General features: G+C 40.8%; 2 protein-coding genes across 3 annotated transcripts in view; one reads left to right on the forward strand and one right to left on the reverse strand.

Moving 5' to 3' along the window:
- Positions 1-23: 23 nt before the first annotated feature.
- LOC102449040 (thiosulfate sulfurtransferase like domain containing 3) lies at positions 24-9,808 on the forward strand. The gene is made up of 4 exons (XM_006118435.4): positions 24-153; positions 3,562-3,732; positions 3,923-4,082; positions 9,384-9,808. Exons 1-4 carry the CDS (start codon positions 48-50, stop codon positions 9,448-9,450), a joined length of 504 nt encoding a protein of 167 aa, XP_006118497.3. The 5' UTR covers positions 24-47; the 3' UTR covers positions 9,451-9,808.
- A 2,451-nt stretch (positions 9,809-12,259) lies between these two features.
- The window catches only part of CCNC (cyclin C), a 29,492-nt gene continuing 22,599 nt past the window's right edge, over positions 12,260-19,152 (reverse strand). For both annotated transcript variants that reach the window (XM_006118436.4, XM_075923926.1), the window contains 4 exons: positions 18,021-18,088; positions 17,531-17,610; positions 15,358-15,476; positions 12,260-13,932 (listed from right to left, as the gene is read on the reverse strand). In XM_006118436.4, coding sequence (XP_006118498.1) covers positions 13,878-13,932; positions 15,358-15,476; positions 17,531-17,610; positions 18,021-18,088 — 322 coding nt within the window. In that variant the 3' untranslated portion in view covers positions 12,260-13,877. The remainder of the gene's footprint in view (positions 13,933-15,357; positions 15,477-17,530; positions 17,611-18,020; positions 18,089-19,152) is intronic.

Below are 19,152 nucleotides of genomic sequence, written 5' to 3' on the forward strand. Positions count from 1 at the left end.
AGAGACGTAGGCAGATGCCGCTAGGGGCGGTGCTCGGTGGAAGCGCAATGGCCGTGTGGGGTTCCCGGGGGCTGAGCTGCCCCGCCCGGCTTCTACTCGGTGTCCCGCGGGCGGCCGCGGGCTGGAGCAGCGGCCTCCGTCCGCGGCAGTCTGGTGAGTAGTCTCCGTGCCACCGGTGAGGCTGTCCCGCTGGGAAGAGAGCCGAGTGAGTTTCCGAGCCGTTTTTAGCAAAACGCCCAGGCTCATGCGACCCGAGGCCGTTGGATCACATCTGCTGATTCTGCCCTTGCTTGGTATTACAAGCCCATGGATTGTTATCAGTGAAGCTGTAGGTCCCAGGTTATTAGAGAGCCAGGGGGGATAAGGTGATAGGGTAGCACAGGTGCTGGAACTAGGGGTATAGGGAGTGTTGCAGCACCAATTGACTTGAAGTGTTTCCCATCATATGCCGAGATTGCGGTTTGGTTCAGTGGTTCTCAAAGCCCCACACTACAAATTGTCCTCAGTAGGGTAGAGCTTCAAGATTTAAGAACACCAGCCTTGTGAACTGACTGGTGAACCACAGACTTACTCTGGAACCGGAAGTATGTGACGAAGCAGCAAGAGAGACACCCTCTAGTAAATACAGTACTTTTTGTTAAATGTAAACTATTTTTCAAAGACTAGGCACTAAAAGGAAATTACTGCCGTGCTTATTTCATTTAAATTAAGATGATTAAAAGCACTGTTTTCCTTCAAGTGAAGTTCCAAAGCCTATTAAGTTAATATTTAGTTGTAAATGTCTGAATCACCATCCTCTGGCCCACGAAAGCTCATCATCTAATAAACCATCTTGTTAGTCTTTAAAGTGCTACATTGTCCTGCATTTTGCTTCATCCTGTTTGCTGAGTTAGGAACATTCCCTTCTCCTGAGAATAGGACCACACAAGGTCTAAGCAATGAAGACTGACAGAGAGAGTCCATATTTGGCTTCCAGTCTGCCTAATAGTTATCAGATGGTTTTGAGTAAATTTCAAATATTTTAATGTGCTTTTATTTATTTTTATTTTCTCTGGAGTCTGGACTTTGACTATACCGGGACCAAGAAATTTGGACCTTAACTAAAAATAGACTACATTGATTCTAGGATGAGTGTAAAAACAGACAAGTGATATCTGGAAAGTTCAAAGAATTTTTCTTTAGAAATGAAAGTGACTTTTAATTACTGTTAAATTTTATGTGACTACTTCTCTAATTTAAAATGACTGTGGCACAGATTTTTAAAGCTATTTAGGTGTGCTAAATTGACTGTTAATGGATTGTTTGGGTCCTAAATGATTAAAATGCTTTTGAAATTACATAGCATTCCAACATCTACCTGATGTAGGAGTCTGAGTTCAGCAATGCCAAAATACCTTAATTTAAGTATCTAAACTCATTATATAAAATGTTAATTTCAGAAAATTAGTCCCATAGTTTATTAGCACTCCCAGGAGATATGCTGTCACACCTTCAAAATGTACTCCAGCAAAACACACACAGACAAGATGTAAAAGAGTAGTCAATTCGACTACAGGCAGTCCCCGGGGTTACGTGGATCCGACTTTTATGTCGGATCCCTATTTACGAACGGGGTGGGGGAACCCTGAACTAGCTGCGCCCCGCCCCCCCACCAGCAGACTGCTGAGATGTGCCGCGGCGATCCCGCCGCCCGTGTCCTCCGCGGCGAGAAGAGCCGCTACGCGTCTCCCTGGCAGCAGACCAGGGAGACGCGGAGCAAAGCCGCGGAGGACGCGGGCGGCGGGACCGCGGCGTGTCTGGGTGGTCCCGCTGCCCGCATCCTCCGCGGTGAGAAAAACCGCTCCGCGTCTCCCTGGTCTGCTGGGGGGGGGGGGGGGGGCGCAGCTAGTGCGTGCCCCCACCCAGCAGACCAGGCTTTTCTCGCCGACGCCTGGGGTAGAGCAGCTGGGGGGCTGCCGGGTTGGTCCCATAGCGCCAAGGTGCGGCGCTACTGGACCAACCCAGCATCACCCTAGCTGCTCTGCCCCAGGCATCCCCAAGTCAGCCGCTGTTGAAACTGATCAGCGGCTGATTCCAGGAAGCCTGGGGAACAGCAGCTCTGCCTCTGGCTTCCTGTAGTCAGCCGCTGGTCAGTTTCAGCTGCGGCTGACTTGGGAACACCTGGGGCAGAGCAGCTGGGTGCTGCCGGGTTGGTCCAGTAGCGCCGAGGAGCAGCGCTGCGGGACCAACCCAGCAGCACCCCAGCTGCTCTGCCCCAGGTGTGTCCGATTCAGCCGCTGCTGGTCAGTTTCAACAGCGGCTGAATCTGGATGCCAGTTCCAACTTACATACAAATTCAACTTAAGAACAAACCTACAGTCCCTATCTTGTACACAACCCAGGGACTGCCTGTACTCATGTCCCCTCACTCTGCTGACTCTCTAGCAGAAGCAGTAAGGGGAGGGGACGCAGAAGCCAGTGCTGGCAGGAGCCAGATTAAAAGCTGGTTACCTCCAGCACCATTTCCGTGGTGCCGCTTGCCCCTTGCCCTGCTGCTTCTATCAAAGGCAGCAGCGCAGGGGAGGCTGCTCCAGCTAGGAGCCCCCCTAAACCATGGACAGGAGTTGCTGAGGCAAAGCAGCCCATCTTTGGTCCACCACACCACTGGGACCCCCGTGGGCAGGGGTGCTGAACTTGGTGCAAGCACGGCTCAATCCTGGTTCACGCCAGGTCCAGGAGCTATGTCCTCGCAGCCCTGCAGTTTATATGTAGAAGAAGTCAGGCTGCCTGCATGCCTGGCGCTTACAACATTTAAATTGCAGTGGTGGTAGCTCCTTTTTAGTACCTTCCCTTATCAACTACACGATTACTCAAATACCTGCCTCTTAACATACACACACATGCACAAAATAAATATCTTTTTAGGCCTTTTTCTTGTACATCAAATGTCTCTTAATTGTTTTACGAACATGAGGATGGTAATAAAGTAAGTGGAATGGGTCTATGACCAGCTAGTGGGAAACCAAGAATATAAAAAAAAATTATAAATCAACATTCATTTTGTAGTGCCAAAGAGTGTATTTAACCCTTTCCTCCTAAGAGTTTTATTACAACTCAAATGAACCTGAGAGACAACACAATCATTAACATATTAGCAGAAAACACAGCCTGTATTTTTGTGGTTTAAGACTATACCTGTGTTGACAGTAGGTTTTCCTCATTTTCAAGCTGCAAAAATAAACCATTTGGTTGTAAGTATTAATCAGATATGTAGTAAAACCCAGTTATTTGAGCCATCTCACAATATCTTTTAAAATCCACTTAAGGAAGAAATATAAACATACATGTAGGCTTAATTTCTAATCTGGGGAAGCACTGACTAGGATAACCATAATGACAGTGGAATAACTCAGGCTCACCTAAATATCTGTAAACTTGCCAATTATTGATTTACCATGCTAAATTCCTCCAAACTGGAGCATCTTGCATTTTTTTAGCATGATTAATAGTTTTCCCAAGATTTCTGGAAACTACATGATTTTTCTTGCTTCTTGTGGGATAACAGTCTTTTTCTTTTCCTAGGTCTGAGAACTGTAAATGTGATCTCACGTAATCTTGGCACTGCTGCTGATTACAGTGTTTCCTATAAAGAACTCAGAGGCTTGCTAAAATCACAAACCACTCATATTGATGTTCGAGAGAAGTGGGAAATTGAACAGTTGGGAAAAATTCCTGGATCCATCAACATACCATGTAAGTTATACGTATCACTGCATAGCAACAAGATCAGAAGTCGTAAGCCTAAACTTGCAAACAAACCTTGGTGACTAACAAAAACAAGTTGTGATACTTACGGAAAAGTCTTCTGGAAAACTAGTGTAAATCTTCACAAATAAATCTCCTTTATGAATTACACATCCAGTTTTTGCATCTATTCTTGCAGTGGGTGAGGTTGTGGAAGCTCTACAGATGAACTCAAAAGACTTTAAAAGACGGTATAATCAAGATATGCCTACTAAATCTGACCATCTAGTCTTTTCCTGCATGGCAGGTGTGCGAAGCAAGAAGGCATTGGATATTGCTATGTCTTTGGGCTTCAGCAGGTAAGCAGTTGAAGTACTGTCTGGGTAAGTTCCTGCATGGACAACAGGATTAATGGGAAAATACACTTTCTGCAAATTGGGGCCCTTCCCTGGTGGTCTTAGGGTGCATTAAAGAGGCTGAAAAGACATGAAATCTCCCATTCTGTACTACTATTTCTATCTTCATATTAGCTGCGTACATATTCCCTCAGGAAGGGATGCTCAGATAAAATTTCTGGATGCCATAAATCACTGCTGCTGGGAGCAGCTTGTCATGGATCCCACAAGGGAAGAGGCAGTCTCTTATTTAAGTGGTGTGCGGAGGAAAATAGAGCTGAACTGCTTGGTAATAATGAGCATTATGTAATTAAACTTAACGTCATTGTATGGGGGGAAATGCCATAGAAACCCATCACAGTAGCACTTAACTTCAAAAGGGGGAACTACACAAAAATGAGGATGCTAAACAGAAATTAGAGGAAACAGTTACACTGATGAAATGCCTGAAAACTGCGTGGAAGGTAAACACCATAATGTACACTTAAACTAAATAAACAGTAAGAGAACAAACACATTCTGAACAGCAGAGTAAGAGGCAATTACAGGTAAAAAGTCATCTAAAAATTGGAAGTAAGATCCTAGTGAGGAAAATAAGAGCATAAACTCTAGCAAATAAAGTGTAAAAGTATAACTAGATAGGCCAAGAAAAAACTGGAAGATCAAGTACATCACAGGCAAAGGAGCACTTTAGAAAGACAAAGCTGTTGCAGACAAATTAAATGAATTATTTTCATCGCTAGCTATGGATTGGGGTAGGGTGGAGACAGAGGTATTTGTGGTTTGCATAGTTTTTGTTTTGAGAAATCTGAGGAACTGCCGCAGATTGAGGCTTCAGAGGAGGTTTTGGAACAAACTGATAAACATTAAGGGTGGGTCTACACTGCACTGTTATTTCTGCAGTGATAACTAGCGTTATTTTTAAATGAGTGTTTACACAGCCATTCTGAAATAACTTTGAAATAATGGATGGCTTATTCCAAAATCTGTAAATCATTCTACAAGGAATAACGCCTAATCTGAAATAGCTATTTCAAAATAAGGTGTGTGTAGACACTCCACTGCTCCTATTTCGAAATAGAATTGCCTTGGTGAGGGGTTAAGTTATTCCTCCTCAGTGCCACCTGTGGCTCTAAATCAAGATAGCACATCTACATTAAGGAACCCTACCCAGGCTAATTTTGAGGCTTCCCTGCAGTGTAGACTTACTATTTTGGAGTAAGTATTCCAGAATAGTTTATTTTGAAATAAGCGTGCAGTGTAGACACGTGCCCATAGTCACCAGGATCAGATGGTATTTAAGACTTCTGAAAGAACTCAAATATGAAATTGCAGACTACAAACCATTGTTAATAGTTATATCACTTAAATAAGCCTCTGGCCTAGACAATTGAAGGCTGGCTAATAAAACAAGTTTTTTAAAAAAGTTCTAGAATGATCCTACCAATTATAGGCCAGTAAACCTGCCTTCAGTACCAGGCAAACTGGTTGAAACGAGTCAACAGAAGAATCAGCCATAAACACAATTTGTTGGGCAAGAGTCAATATGACTTTTGTAAAAGATAATCATGCATCATCGGGAGGTGCAAACAAACATGATGCTGTCGGCGTAGTGTACTCTGACTTTCAGAAAGCCTTTGACATGGCTTCTCAGAAAAGACTTAAGCAGTCATGAGGTAAGAAGGAAGGTCCTCTCATAGGGTACGTCTAGACTACATGCCTCTGTCATCAGAGGCATGTAGATTAGGCTACCAGGCATAGGAAAATGAAGCGGCGATTTAAATAATCGCCGCTTCATTTAAATGTACATGGCTGCCACGCTGAGCCGATCAGCTGTTTGTCAGCTCAGCGCAGTAGTCTGGACGCGCGGGTGTCGACATCAAAGGCATTTGTCGACCATCCAGGTATGCCTCCTGGGATGAGGTTTACCTGGGTGGTCGACAAATGCCTTTGATGTCGACACCCGCGCGTCCAGACTACTGCGCTGAGCTGACAAACAGCTGATCGGCTCAGCGTGGCAGCCATGTAAATTTAAATGAAGCGGCAATTATTTAAATTGCCGCTTCATTTTCCTATGCCTGGTAGCCTAATCTACATGCCTCTGGCGACAGAGGCATGTAGTCTAGACGTACCCATAGATCTCTAATTGGTTAAAAGATAGGAAACGAAAGGTAGGAATAAACAGGCAGCTTTTACAATGGAAAGATAAATAGCTCCGTCTGCCCCATTTTCCATACTTACAAAAATCTTGAATAGCAGAGGTCTCTGTTGATGTGGGGGGGAGGGGGGAAGGGAAAGGAATGAGACAGTGAGGTGGCACAACCTGTAGATGTAACTTTCTAAATCCAAAACTCATTGCAAGAGTTAAAGTGATCTCAATAGATGGCCTGACAAAATTCAGTGTTAAGAAGTGACAAAGTAGTGTACACTGAGGGGAGGGGGGGAATCCTAACTACACAAACTATTGGGGTCTGAATTAGATGTTACCTCTCTCTAAAGAGTTCTTGGAGTCTTTGCAGATAGTTCTCTGATAACATCTGCTGAGTGCATTGGCAGGCAAAACTAACCATGTCTCTTTCCTAATGATTCCTAACAATCAAAATACCATGTCTAGATGTGAATCTATGGTACACTCATATCTTGAATACTGCATGCATTTCTGATTATTTCATTTCCAAAAAGAAACATTAGAATTCGAGAAGGTGCAAAAAAGGGCAACGAAAAGTTCCATACATATGATCAGCTTTCATACAAAGAGAAATTAAAAAGACTAGGACTGGTCAGTTTAGAAAAGGGACTACTAATGGGAGATGTGGGTGTGGAGAAAGTGAGTATGGAAATATTTTACTCCTTCACAAAACATCAAATTCAGAAAACCAGATGAAATTCAGAGGTGGCAGGTAGGAAGTACTAGTTCATGGAACATACAGTCAAGCTGTGGAACTCATGGCCATGAGATGTTTTGAAAGCCAAAAGTATAACTATTTTAAAAGGATAAGTTAATGGACGATAGTTCCATCAATCACTATTAACCAGATGCTTAGGGATGCAACCCTATACTCAGGGTGCCTCTACCCCCTCCAACTGCCAGAAGCATTTGGCACAAGCCATGGTTAGAGACCGGATTCTGGGCTAGATGGACCAGTAGTAGTTACAGCTACTTCTGTGCTATAACTCTCCTGCTCAGGTGGAAAATGCACCCTCCTGAGCACAGCAAGTTACAGTGCTGTAAAGCACCAGTGTAAAAAGACTCATTGTTAGCTACTCCTCTCGTGGAGGTGGTTTATGTACAGTGCTGGCAGAACTGTCCCTGCACTGGAGCCATGACCAACTCTGCTGCACACTGCCACAGTTACACTCTATGCTTAGTGTAAACAAAGCCTCTAGTATTTCTATTGTCATCTTAAGGGTCCAGATGAAGATTCAAGAATAAAAACAGAGTAATTAGTGTCTAAACCATAGCTATTTTTAATTATGGCTATCTAAAAATGGTACTCTGCAGATCTTCTCCCAGTGTGTATTCAGAGACATCTCTGTTCAATCAGTAACCAGATCTCTTCCCCCCCCACCCCCCCAGCTCTGCAAACTAGAATAGCTCTGGGATACTGAGCTGAACTTATATATTAGCAAAACTGTTGGCTAAGTGGCAATTGCAATGCTATCTGTTCAACCCTATTGTCTTCAATCCATGCCCTCAATTATATAGTCCTTTGCCAGTTTTCTCAGGTGTATGGTAATTAAGGGCATAACATGACTGCACAGGTATAAAATGAAAGTAGCTCTTAGTTACGGAATTCTTATGACTTTCATGCTCCAGACTGCATTTGAACAGCTGACAGTCTAAGCTCTAGTAAATTGAGCAAATACTTACATAGAAATTGTTCATACCAAAGTGGGACTCCCCAACTTCAGTCTTACACTCCTGAGTAGAACCAAACTAAGCCATCCATAATTCCATTTTCGTTGATTTTTTTCATGTCTTGAAATACCAGTTTCATATTGCTTTACTAAGAAGAGTTTTTGTTTCTTCCTTTTTTTTAAAAAATGGTTGTTTTTGTAAATTTAAATAAAAATCCTTGGTTAATGTCCAGACAGTTCATTTTAAAGTGTCATTCTGGCCCTAAATGTGCCACTGCTCCTTTATGGTATCTAAGTACCACAGCATTTGGGATAGCTGTGGGGAACCAGAAAGTTAGAGCCTTTTCTTTTTCCTCACCTACATGAATATAGTGAATAATCTCCTTGTTGGTAATACTTTTAATTTGACATCCATTTAAAAAACATAACTGGTTCCTAGTTCTCCATTGGGTAGCATGTTTTCCATACACACTTATTTGACAGCAGTGATGGATTTTTAAAAGACTCTAACTAGTGCAATTGTGAGGCCAGAATGGCTTTACCTTTGTAATTGTTTGAAATGTTAGCACTGGATTATCTATGCATTCAAGAGGTTATTTTATGCATCCCTTTAGAGACTGTATAGATCAGACATGAATGAATCTCTGGAAGAGAGGTTAGGACAGATTGATATCACTTAAAACTTCTGAAGTAAAGTGGATCTACTATTAAACATCTTCTTGTTCAAATTTTATTAAACATTGGGGCTGCATCTAGACTGGCATGATTTTTCCGCAAACGCTTTTAATGGAAAAGAGCGTCTAGATTGGCACGGATGCTTTTGCGCAAAAGCACTTTTTGCAGAAAAGTGTCCATGCCAATCTAGACGCGGTTTTGTGCAAGAAAGCCCCGATCGCCATTTTTGCCATCGGGGCTTTTTTGCGCAAAACAGTTTTTACCTGTCTGCACTGGCCCTCTTGCGCAAAAGCATTTGTGCAAGAGGGCTTATCCCTGAGCAGGAGCATCATAGTATTTGCGCAAGAACACTGACAATCTTACATGAGATCGTCAGTGTTCTCGCGCAAATTCAAGCGGCCAGTGTAGACAGCTGGCAAGTCTTTTTTTCCCCTCCCCCCCAATACAATATGCATGGACTGTGCCACCACTTGTTTGATCCTTACTTAGTCCCCCATGATATTTCAGTTAGTGATCTTGCTATTCATTTTCTCTAAGTGAAATAAGCCATACAACCACTGCATTTTGTTCTGGTTTTGCAATAGTGAACACACTGTCACTTACTATTGTAAAATCTTATGACAAGAAACTAAACTGTTTAATTTTAAAGAGTCAACTAGACTTCATACTCTTCTCACAAGTTTATCTATACTAGCATCTCTAAAACATTAACCGTCTTCTGTATACTTTCAGAGTTCAGCACTATGCTGGTGGCTTCGAGGAGTGGGCAAAATATGAACTGCCAGAGGGAAAAAAATGACAATTTTTGGAATATTAACCTTATTATAGTGTCCTGAAATCTTCAGGTGGCTAGTAATATTAGTATGAAATAAAATTAACAATGGAGAATGTAGTGTAAATGGGAATATTTATTTAAATACTAAACTTAATACACTGTTAAATGTAGCTGATTATTCTGAATTTTAAATTGTGATTTGAACATTCTATTTGTGTAGTCTTCAATGCTCACTTTCCCTTGATCACATGTTAAAATTACTATGGAACTATTCCATAAATAAAAAATGTCTCTACTGTAAAAACTGAACATACAATACAATATTGATATACTTCAAAAATGTACAGCAGGGGATCATGATTAAACATATTAAGAAACTTAACTATGTCAAGCAATTTTTATATATTCCTCTTAATATCTAGAAATGTCAGACTTTTAATTGGGTTGGAATGATACTTCAGAGCCAACTGACACTAATCAGCATATAGCAGCTGTTCTTAACCTGTCTGTTCTGTCAGAGCAAATACAAAGGGGAAAAAGCAGATCCTGCAAACACAAAGGTGACTCTAAAATTTTACAGCAAAATACGAGTCTGGCTACAGAAGCTATGCATAAGGTTATGCATTCGTATTTCAAGACAGTATAGTAACATTTCTTTAAGGCACATTTCGAGGTTTCAGGCAGAAAACTCCAATCTCAAAGATTGTGAAATAAGACTTCAGGTGTATGATATGATAGTTTAGATGTGATAATTTAGAGTAGGATTCTTCAGAATGCAAGGGAAGTAGAACTCTCTAGATTTACAGAGCAGTTATTAGCAATCTCTGTTTCAAGTACATTTACTTTTTTTATAGTGAATCCCTAATGGGGCACTGTAGTCACAAAATTGACTCAAGTTACACACATTGCCTTTTCTTGTTCTTCATACTACTGCAAAGTGACTTCCAAGGCAATGAAGAAATTGGAATATGAATGTCATTATGCAACATTTTCCCTGTCAAGCGGTTCTGTTGTGCATAGATTTTATAATTTGTTGCAAGTTAATCACTGACTACTCACTATAGCATTCCCCTGTAACTTTCCACAGGCATATAGGAAGAAATGTGGATTTCCCCCCCCCCCCCCCCCTTTTAGAGATGTCTCATGGTATGCAATCCCAAAAGGCCTGACTCTCTAAAGCACTAAGCCAACCATCCCCTTCTTTTTAAAAGAAGATAGCTCTATGGAAGGGCACTTTTCAACAGTAGAAGTCTTTTTCCTCCCCAGCCAACTTGTTTGACAGATTCTTGATCTGCTGATAAGGGCACACCGAAGTCCTTTCTCTCAGGCTTTTATTGAGGGTTATAGGAAGCTTTCTTAATGTAGATGTGCAATTGGTGGTGTTAATTTATATCTAAAAGGGTTGAACAAATAAGTGGGGATGGGCACTCTACATCTTTTAATGAAGATTTTTTACTCCCTACTAACCCCCAGAAATGATTATATCACCTCCTTAGGAAACCCATTCCAGTGCTTCACTACCCCCCTAGTGAAACAGTTTTTCATAATATCCAACCAAGACCTCCCCCACTGTCATGTGAGACCATTGCTCCTTGTTTGTCATCCATCACTACTGAGAACAGCCTCTCATCAGGAAATTGAAGGCTGCTATCAAATCCCCCCTCACACTTCTCTTCTGCAGAATAAATAAGCGCAAATCCCTCAGCTTCTCTTCGTAGGTCATGTGCTCCAGCACTCTAATCATTTTGGTTGCCCTCCGTTGGACCCTCTCCAATGCATCTACATCCTTTTGGAGAGGGGGGAGGTAGAATTGGAGGCAGTACTCCAGATGTGCCAAATAAAGGGGAATAATAACTTCTCTAGATTTGCTGGCAATGCTCCTCCTAATGCACCCTAATATGCCATTAGCCTTCTTGGCTACAAGGACACACTGTTGACGCATTCAGTTTCTCATCCACTATAATCCCCACATCCTTTTCTGCTGAACTGATACTTAGCCAGTTGATTCCCAGGGTGTAACAATGCTTGGGATTCTTCCTACCCAAGTGCAGGACTATGCACTGGTCCTTGTTGAACCTCATCAGATTTCTTTTGGTCCAATCCTCCAACTTGTCTAGGTCACATGGCATCCTATCCCTACTCTCCAATGTATCTACCTCTTCCCCATAGCTTAGTGTCCTCTGCAAACTAGCTGAGGGCGCAATCCGTCCCCTTATCTGGGATATTAATAAAGATGTTAAACAAAACAGGTCCTAAAACCGATCCTTGGGGGCACTCCACTTGAAACTAACCGTCAACCAGACATTGAGCCATTGATCACTACCCGTTGGGCCGGAAAATCTAGCCAGCTTTCTATCCCACCTTACAGTCCATTTATCCAATTCATACTTAATTCGCTGGCAAGAATAACGTGGGGGACCTTATCAAAAGCTTTCCTAAAGTCAAGGTATGTCACATCCACCAACTTCCCCATGTCCATAGAGCCAGTTACCTCATCATAGAAGCTAATCAGATTGGGCAGGCATGACTTGCCCTTGGTGAATCCGTGTTGACTATTCCTGATAACTTTCCCCTTTTCCAAGTGCTTCAAAATAGCTCTTTAGAGCTACATGGAAAAAACATTTTGGACACTACAATCGTGAACATATAGTTATATGCAGAAGCAAGAAGTTCTGAAAACAAATAGTTCACTTTCTAGGTTAAAATGCTGTAAAACTGTAGATTTTTGCAAATACTTAGCACAGCTGCTCCTACTGAGGACGACAAGAATATTACTTGAATAAAGCTTTAGTTCAGAAATCATCAGTGTTTTAAGAACTACACATAATCACTGTTAGTTTGCATTGATTTATTCCTACCCATCATGTCCACATTACAAACAGTACAGTGTTTAGCTTCCAGGGACTAAACCAACAAGCCAATTTCCAAGAGTAGAAGGATAAGGTGTCTACCAACAAAAGTAGTGTATGATAAGGCTAAAATGCCTGTTTTCACTCACTGTAAAATGGGTGTTAGTTATTTTTATAAAACATTTAATACAAATTATTAAGTGCAAATTGGCTCATTGATTGCATACAAAACCACCTTTGGTTGCACTTCATTGAATTAGAAGTCCAGTAGAGGACTGCAAAAAATGTTAGTTGGTTTTTAAATGGTCAAGTTTTAGAATTAACCAGTTTCATCTGGCCATGTTTTTCAAGCACTTGTTTTCTATAGTTTAAACCTATGTAATGTGTTACTATGCTTTGGAGAAAATTTATATTGTATTAAAAAAGCTATTGGACATCAGTTTCTATCCAACTTTTATTTATGGTACAATCAGCATTTTTAGTTGTGAATTAAACAGTACATGAAGAGGGAAAACCTTAATCTTTAGGGCTGAACCCTGACTTGAACAGGAGTTCTGCATGACTAAGGAATGCAGGCTACAGCCCATGGCTTTAAAGAAACTAATTTTGTCCAAAAAGTCATTAACAAAGAATCCTATCATTGCAATAATTATTAAAAGCTATTCTTAAAGTAACATTTTAAAACAGCCAGAATGAAGCTTGTTCCTTTCAGTAAAATTCTACATAAACTCAAATTCACAACAATGAAGGCAGACTAACAGTGTATACCTTTTGTAAGCCCCCTCCCCCACGCCCCAAAAACCTACAATAAAAAAAGTTAGTTGATTCTAAACCATTTGAGGATTGCACAGTATAGTACTTGAAATAATTTATAAACTTTTAAATATTCCTAATATTTAAAATGGCGAAGAAAACTTTTTTTCCCAAATGCCCATTTTATATTGCACTTTTCTGGTAAGCGTGGCTACTACGTTTTGTGGAAAAATATCCAAGCTACGTGTACTGAGTAAAACAGCATCGCTTGAGTCCAGAAGAGGAACTTCTTCCCTGCACTGTTTCCATTGAAATTAGCAACATTTTTACAGGTTTTTACAGCCTTTGTTTCTGAAAGACTGTGAGGGGTTTTCATATTAGTCCTTAGCTATAAACAAATGGAAAGATCAATTAAAAGATGTATACACTATCCTCCTTCAGTAACAAATAACGATAAAGACACAGGGCCATTAATATTGTTACATTTTACAGGCTTCACTACTGTACTTTTAAAAAATCTTCACTTTAATGGCAACCTATGTTTTTCTTAAAGCAAACAAAACAGTATTCAGCTATCAACATTGAAGTGCATGTGTGAATCTTTTGCAGCTCTGTTCAAAACTTTTGAATTCCTTACATTGAGAATCTTGCCAATGCAGTTGTTCCAGTGTTAAAGGGGTTGATGCAGTTTTAAAGAAAAAGCTTTCAATATGCTTGATAGAAACAAGCCATTTATTCTTCAAGTTCTAGGTCAAAGACATTATTGAAATCTTTGGTCCATTTCATGAACACAATTAAGATCCCAGTATGTCTTGATCCAAAGTGGTCCATAAAGTTCTTTGGAATGTCTTAAGACTGGTTGTAGCTGGAGTTCTGACTTCCATTTGGACCCTGTTCTCCTTCACTGTTTGGAGGGAGAGACACATATTTCAGATAATAAATTCATTATTTACATTGCTAGCCTTCAAGAAAGGAAGAACTAACATTGCAATATAAGACCAAGTACTAAAAGCCCCTTGAATATTTAGACACAAAATTCATAGCATTTTTTGCATGTCCCAGCTCTGCAATAAAAACCCCACTATTTTGATAACTGTGTATATATAAAATAATTCAACTAGAAAACATACAAAACAATGTATTTGTAGGATCTAATTTTTAAAACTGGATACATAAAAAACTGTCCAACTGCGCACCCAGTTTACCTCTGCAGATACCAGATTTAAGCTCATATATTTGCATCTTGTGATTTGTCTGTAACTTGACAATCTGTACATAACAGTACCTACCAGAGCAAATTTTGCATAAAATTGTACAGGCACAGTTCTGAGCAGTCAGGCCTTTCTAGTTACCTAACATTCCTAGTCACTGTATTGAGTAATAGAATACTCAAGTAACTACATTAATTCTTATCAGTTGCTCAACTATTCTATAGTTCTCGGGAGCGGGGCCAGCAGCCAGTGCTCTCCCTCCCAGAGAGCCCCCTGCCACCCAGGGCCTCTGTATTAGAGGCAGTAGCGTGGGGTGCCAAGTGGGAGCCAGTCCATGAGGGGAGCCAGTTTAAAAACCATCTCCCTGTGCAAACCAGCTGCCTGCCACCCCGCACTGCTGCCTCTGATACAGAGGCAGTAGTGCAGGGTGGCAGCAGCCCCTGTCTGCAGGTGGTCCGAGCTCCCTGTGGATAAAGGCTGCTCTGATGTCACGGGAGGCAGAGCAGCCTCTGTTTGCGAGGAGCTCAGAACGCCCCCCACCCCGCCCCGCACGAGTAGGGACTGCTTCATGGCAGCCTCCCCTGTCCCATCCTTCCCTGCACTGCTGCCTCTGATAAAGGCAGCAGCATGGGGGTCTGGTGGCATTGCAAGCTGGTGCTGGAGGAACTGGCTTTTAAGCCAGCTCCCCCCAGCTCCTGCTCCCCCACTTTGCTGCCTCTGTTTCAGAGGCAGCAAGCGGGGGGAGGGGAGGGCACATGTGTGTAGTTGAGAAGGTTAGCCGATAAGCCTAAGCTTAGATTAATTGTATAATAGACTACACATCAACATCCCTAATAATGACCTGTTCCTTATGTTTGCTGAACTGAACATGTCCTCATTAAATGAATTTAATCAGAAAAGCTAACATTAAAAAAATGTTACAACTAATCTATCAACCAGAACCAACTCTTCTTCATAGCTCCCAAACCAGTGGACAGGAAGGAATCTATCATGGAAAGATCTTCACTGTAAATATATTTACTATGCCCCAATGAAATGTTCTCTTGTGTTTAAAAGGAAGTTTCTGGTTTAAAATTTTTACAGTATACAATATGACATGAGAAAAAAATGCACAGTACCTGTTTGGGGGTGGTTTCGGTTTAGGCATCTTACTAAGAATAGTAGCCATTTCTTTCCTCTCATCAAAGTTCTTCCACTGTTCATACAGTTTTAGAATGACCCTGATTATTTCCAAAATCTAATTAGAAATATTTGAGATCAGATACTATAATGGTTCTGTGTTCATCACTACCCACAAAAATGTGTAACCCAACCAACCAAAATGTAAGTATAGCGTTTTCTCTATATCAGGGTGGCCTTCACATTATTCTCAACAATTTAGCAATCTTTATTATTTCCCCAGACAGCTGAGAGCATCTTGTTCTAGCTCAGGAGTTCTAAAGCTTTTTCTGATGGTAAATTACGTCATAAGACTGGTCAGGGATGGTCTAAGTTAATTTAGTCCTGCCTTAGTACAGGTAGCTAGACTTGATGTCTCAAGTTCCCTTTCAGCACTGCATTTCTAACAAAGTATTTCTTGAGCACTTCGCCTCTTACTCAGAATTACACAAACCACTTTGTTCCCATCAAAAACTGAATTTGCAACTAGTTACATGGAACAATAATATAAAGAACATAGTTTTAGTTTCTATTAAGTCTATATAGCAGTTGTTAACCAGGCCATGCAATAGCATATAACTAGCAAATGGTGGTCCCTGGATCACCCAGCAAGTGTTCTTCACATCACAGGTGCTCCGTGTACTATGGTTTGAAATCCACTGGTCTTAGTACCCTAGAGAAGGGGAGGGGCTGAACAGCACACAACTATTTTGTCCTGTGAACTTCTACAGTCTCAGAGCGGCTCTTTTGTTTTGCCAAAGCACCATCTACCAACTTTATCTTTTCACCTCTCTATTTTTGAATCTCTCTATTCTGGAACACTCTCTAATCTAGGCCTGGTTGTTGCTGAACCAGAAAGTTTGCCAATGAGTGGGGTCAATATTGTCTAGCAGCATTACCAATGCTTCTACTGCTTACTGGACTCCCAGAATACATTCAGGGGTAAATTAGAGCTAAACTACAGCGCAGGACATAGAACTGGTGGCTGTAAGCAAACTTTATGGGCTGCACCCATAAGTGAACATCCAACTAATTAAAATCATGCTAGACTACATGGATGTTGTCGGACCAAATAGTGCCAGATTAGACAGGTTCAACCTCTTCTATAATTTATTCTTTTTACTCATACCACTTATTTTTTGCTTTGTAGCTTTCTTAGCTCTGCCCCCTCTTCCTACTAACCTGTACAGATATGACTTTTCTAGTGCAGAATTTTTTTCTAAGAAAGGATTGCATGTGGTGTACGGCTCTCACATTGGCAGTCACTGACTTAAAATACTTGATAGTAAAACAAGCACACAAGAAAAGCCCGAGTTCAGATAAAGCATTGAGCACCATGAAAGCAATATATCTCTCTGAAATCAGAGTCACAGTTGGCTAAGTGGTATGGATGTGAACTGTTACGCCTAGATTGCTATTAGTATCAGAAATGGAAAGCCTAAACACACAAATATATTCAAGAGCAGGAGTAACTTAAGTCACTACATAGTACAACCCATTGATAGAGTAGTTTTCCCCTTGTATTTCCTGTCATGTTCAACTCATTTTACTTCGCACATATATGAACAACACTCTGAAATGTGCTGGGTAGTCAAACCCAAAAGTGTAATTCATAAGCATGAGCTGTAGTGCTTTGATGGATTGGGGTCATAGTGTTATCCAGAAAGATTCTAATGCACATTGCACACAGCAAAACTACACCACAAATATATTTAAAATGAGAATAGCAAGTAAGCTATTAATACTGTAGAAAGAATTAGGCAGAACTGCCCACACTGGAGTTCGGCCAGAATGCTCTTAGGTTAACACTTTCATTTTGTGAAAAATGCTATGAGCTATTTAGTGGCCCCAAGTAAACAAGACCTCAGTTTTATGTTTCATCTGAAAGATGACAATTCCAGCAGCACTCTGTGCTTTAGCACTGGCTCTAATGACAGAGTGCTATATACCAAATCATCAAGTCCTCTTCCTGAAATACTTGGGTTTTTTTTTAGAAATCTCCCCTCTAATTCCTGACCAGGTTTAACAGTACAGAGTGTACATCATGTAACAACAGTAGAGATTTAAGTGACAAGCCTGCAAAATATCAATTTATATTATTAATTATATCTCATATCAAGTAAGAAAAAATACCTTCTCCATATCAACAGACAACTCAGCAAACCACTGCCTTGCATCCTTCTGCTGGACAACACAGGCCACATGTAGGCAAGCTGCAAAGTAAAATAAACAGAGGGACATGTCTACTGACCAAAGATTCATTTATTATAAAAAATAAAAGAGGTTTGTAATTGAAAAATATCAATTTTCAGAATGGTTTCTACTATTGTTTCTTTCTTTGTAGCTCTGAATGTCTCCCTTGAGTACTATCCATTCTACAACACTTCCACATCATAGTTGTGGGGATTTAAGCTCTGAATCAAGCTTTCAAGTTTCTTGTAAGATTTTCAAGCCACATGGCAGTACTGTCAGTAACATCTGAAGTGATAACTGAAGAAGATGGTGAAGATAAACAAATCAACATTCTTTAGAACAGTGCATTTGCTAAGAAATGCCCATTCATGGAACACTATGCAAGATGAAACCATTCAGATACAGTACAGCAGTTGAACTTTTTACCTACCTAGGGCAATCATGAAGGGAGGGTACAGTAGACAAAGATCAGTTCTATATGTATCATTCACTATCCTCCTGTGCAAACAAAAATAGTAGATAAATGCCCTGTTTACTTTTATTCCCATTTTACTTCAGAAATTACCATCTGTTTTTATTTTAAATTTAGTGGGATTTTTTTAAACATTAAGACAGTCAGAAATGAAGGTGTAAAATCATTAATATCTGCATCGATGTACACACACTTCTTCTCTTGAATCTTTTGATTTTTTCCCAGTGACTTTAGTGATGGTTTGCTTCTAAGAATTCTACTTGGAAGAGTATTTTGTTTTCTAATAAAATATTGCTTTGCAAAGTACTTTGAAGATACATTTTAAAATTTTCAACACCAACCAATCTTCACAGCTCTCCTGTGAAGTATTTTTATCCCCATTACAAGGAAAAGCAAACAAAAGCAAAAAGGGATAGTAGCTTGTTCAAAGCTACAGAGGGAGACCTTGTCTGAGTTTAAGTGATAAATCAGGAGTTCCTGGCTTCTAATAGACAGTTGAGAGAGGCATAGGTTACATTTTTTATTGCATATTTTTATTTTGTTTTAAATGTTTTAATTAAAAAAATCTTTAAACTAAACAGTGGCTTTCAAACTGGGGTATGTGAGCTCTTGTCGGGGTATGCAAGAAAAATCATGTAACAGTGAACACAGCATTTTATTAAGTACTGAAGTTTTCAAACTATGGGGACACGGAGGAAAAATTGGGGAGCAGGAGGTGAGTGGCAACACCAGGCATTTTGGGTCAGACCCCACATGGCTGAGCTTAAGGAAGGGTGCAGCACCCATGACTCACTTCAGCAGGCCATCCAGCCTGTCTTGGTTGAGGGGGAGTGCAACAAATTGATCCCCGCCTTTGAGTTACCACTTTTGGTTGTGTTCCCTCCAACCCAGACAGGCTTGGAGGCCTGCTGAAGAGAGGCAGTACAGGTGGCGCTCCCTCCCAAAGCTCCACCATTCAGGGCTGGTCCAGGCTGCCTGGTGTCTCTACTTGCCCCTCTGAATGTTCTTCTACACCGCTGTTGGAGTGAAACCCCTGCCCCAGTCTGAAATCATATAAAAGCGAATACTCAATGGAGGGCAGAAATCTGGA

The sequence above is a fragment of the Pelodiscus sinensis genome, chromosome 3 (assembly GCF_049634645.1).
Source record: "Pelodiscus sinensis isolate JC-2024 chromosome 3, ASM4963464v1, whole genome shotgun sequence".
Lineage (NCBI taxonomy): Eukaryota > Metazoa > Chordata > Testudines > Trionychidae > Pelodiscus > Pelodiscus sinensis.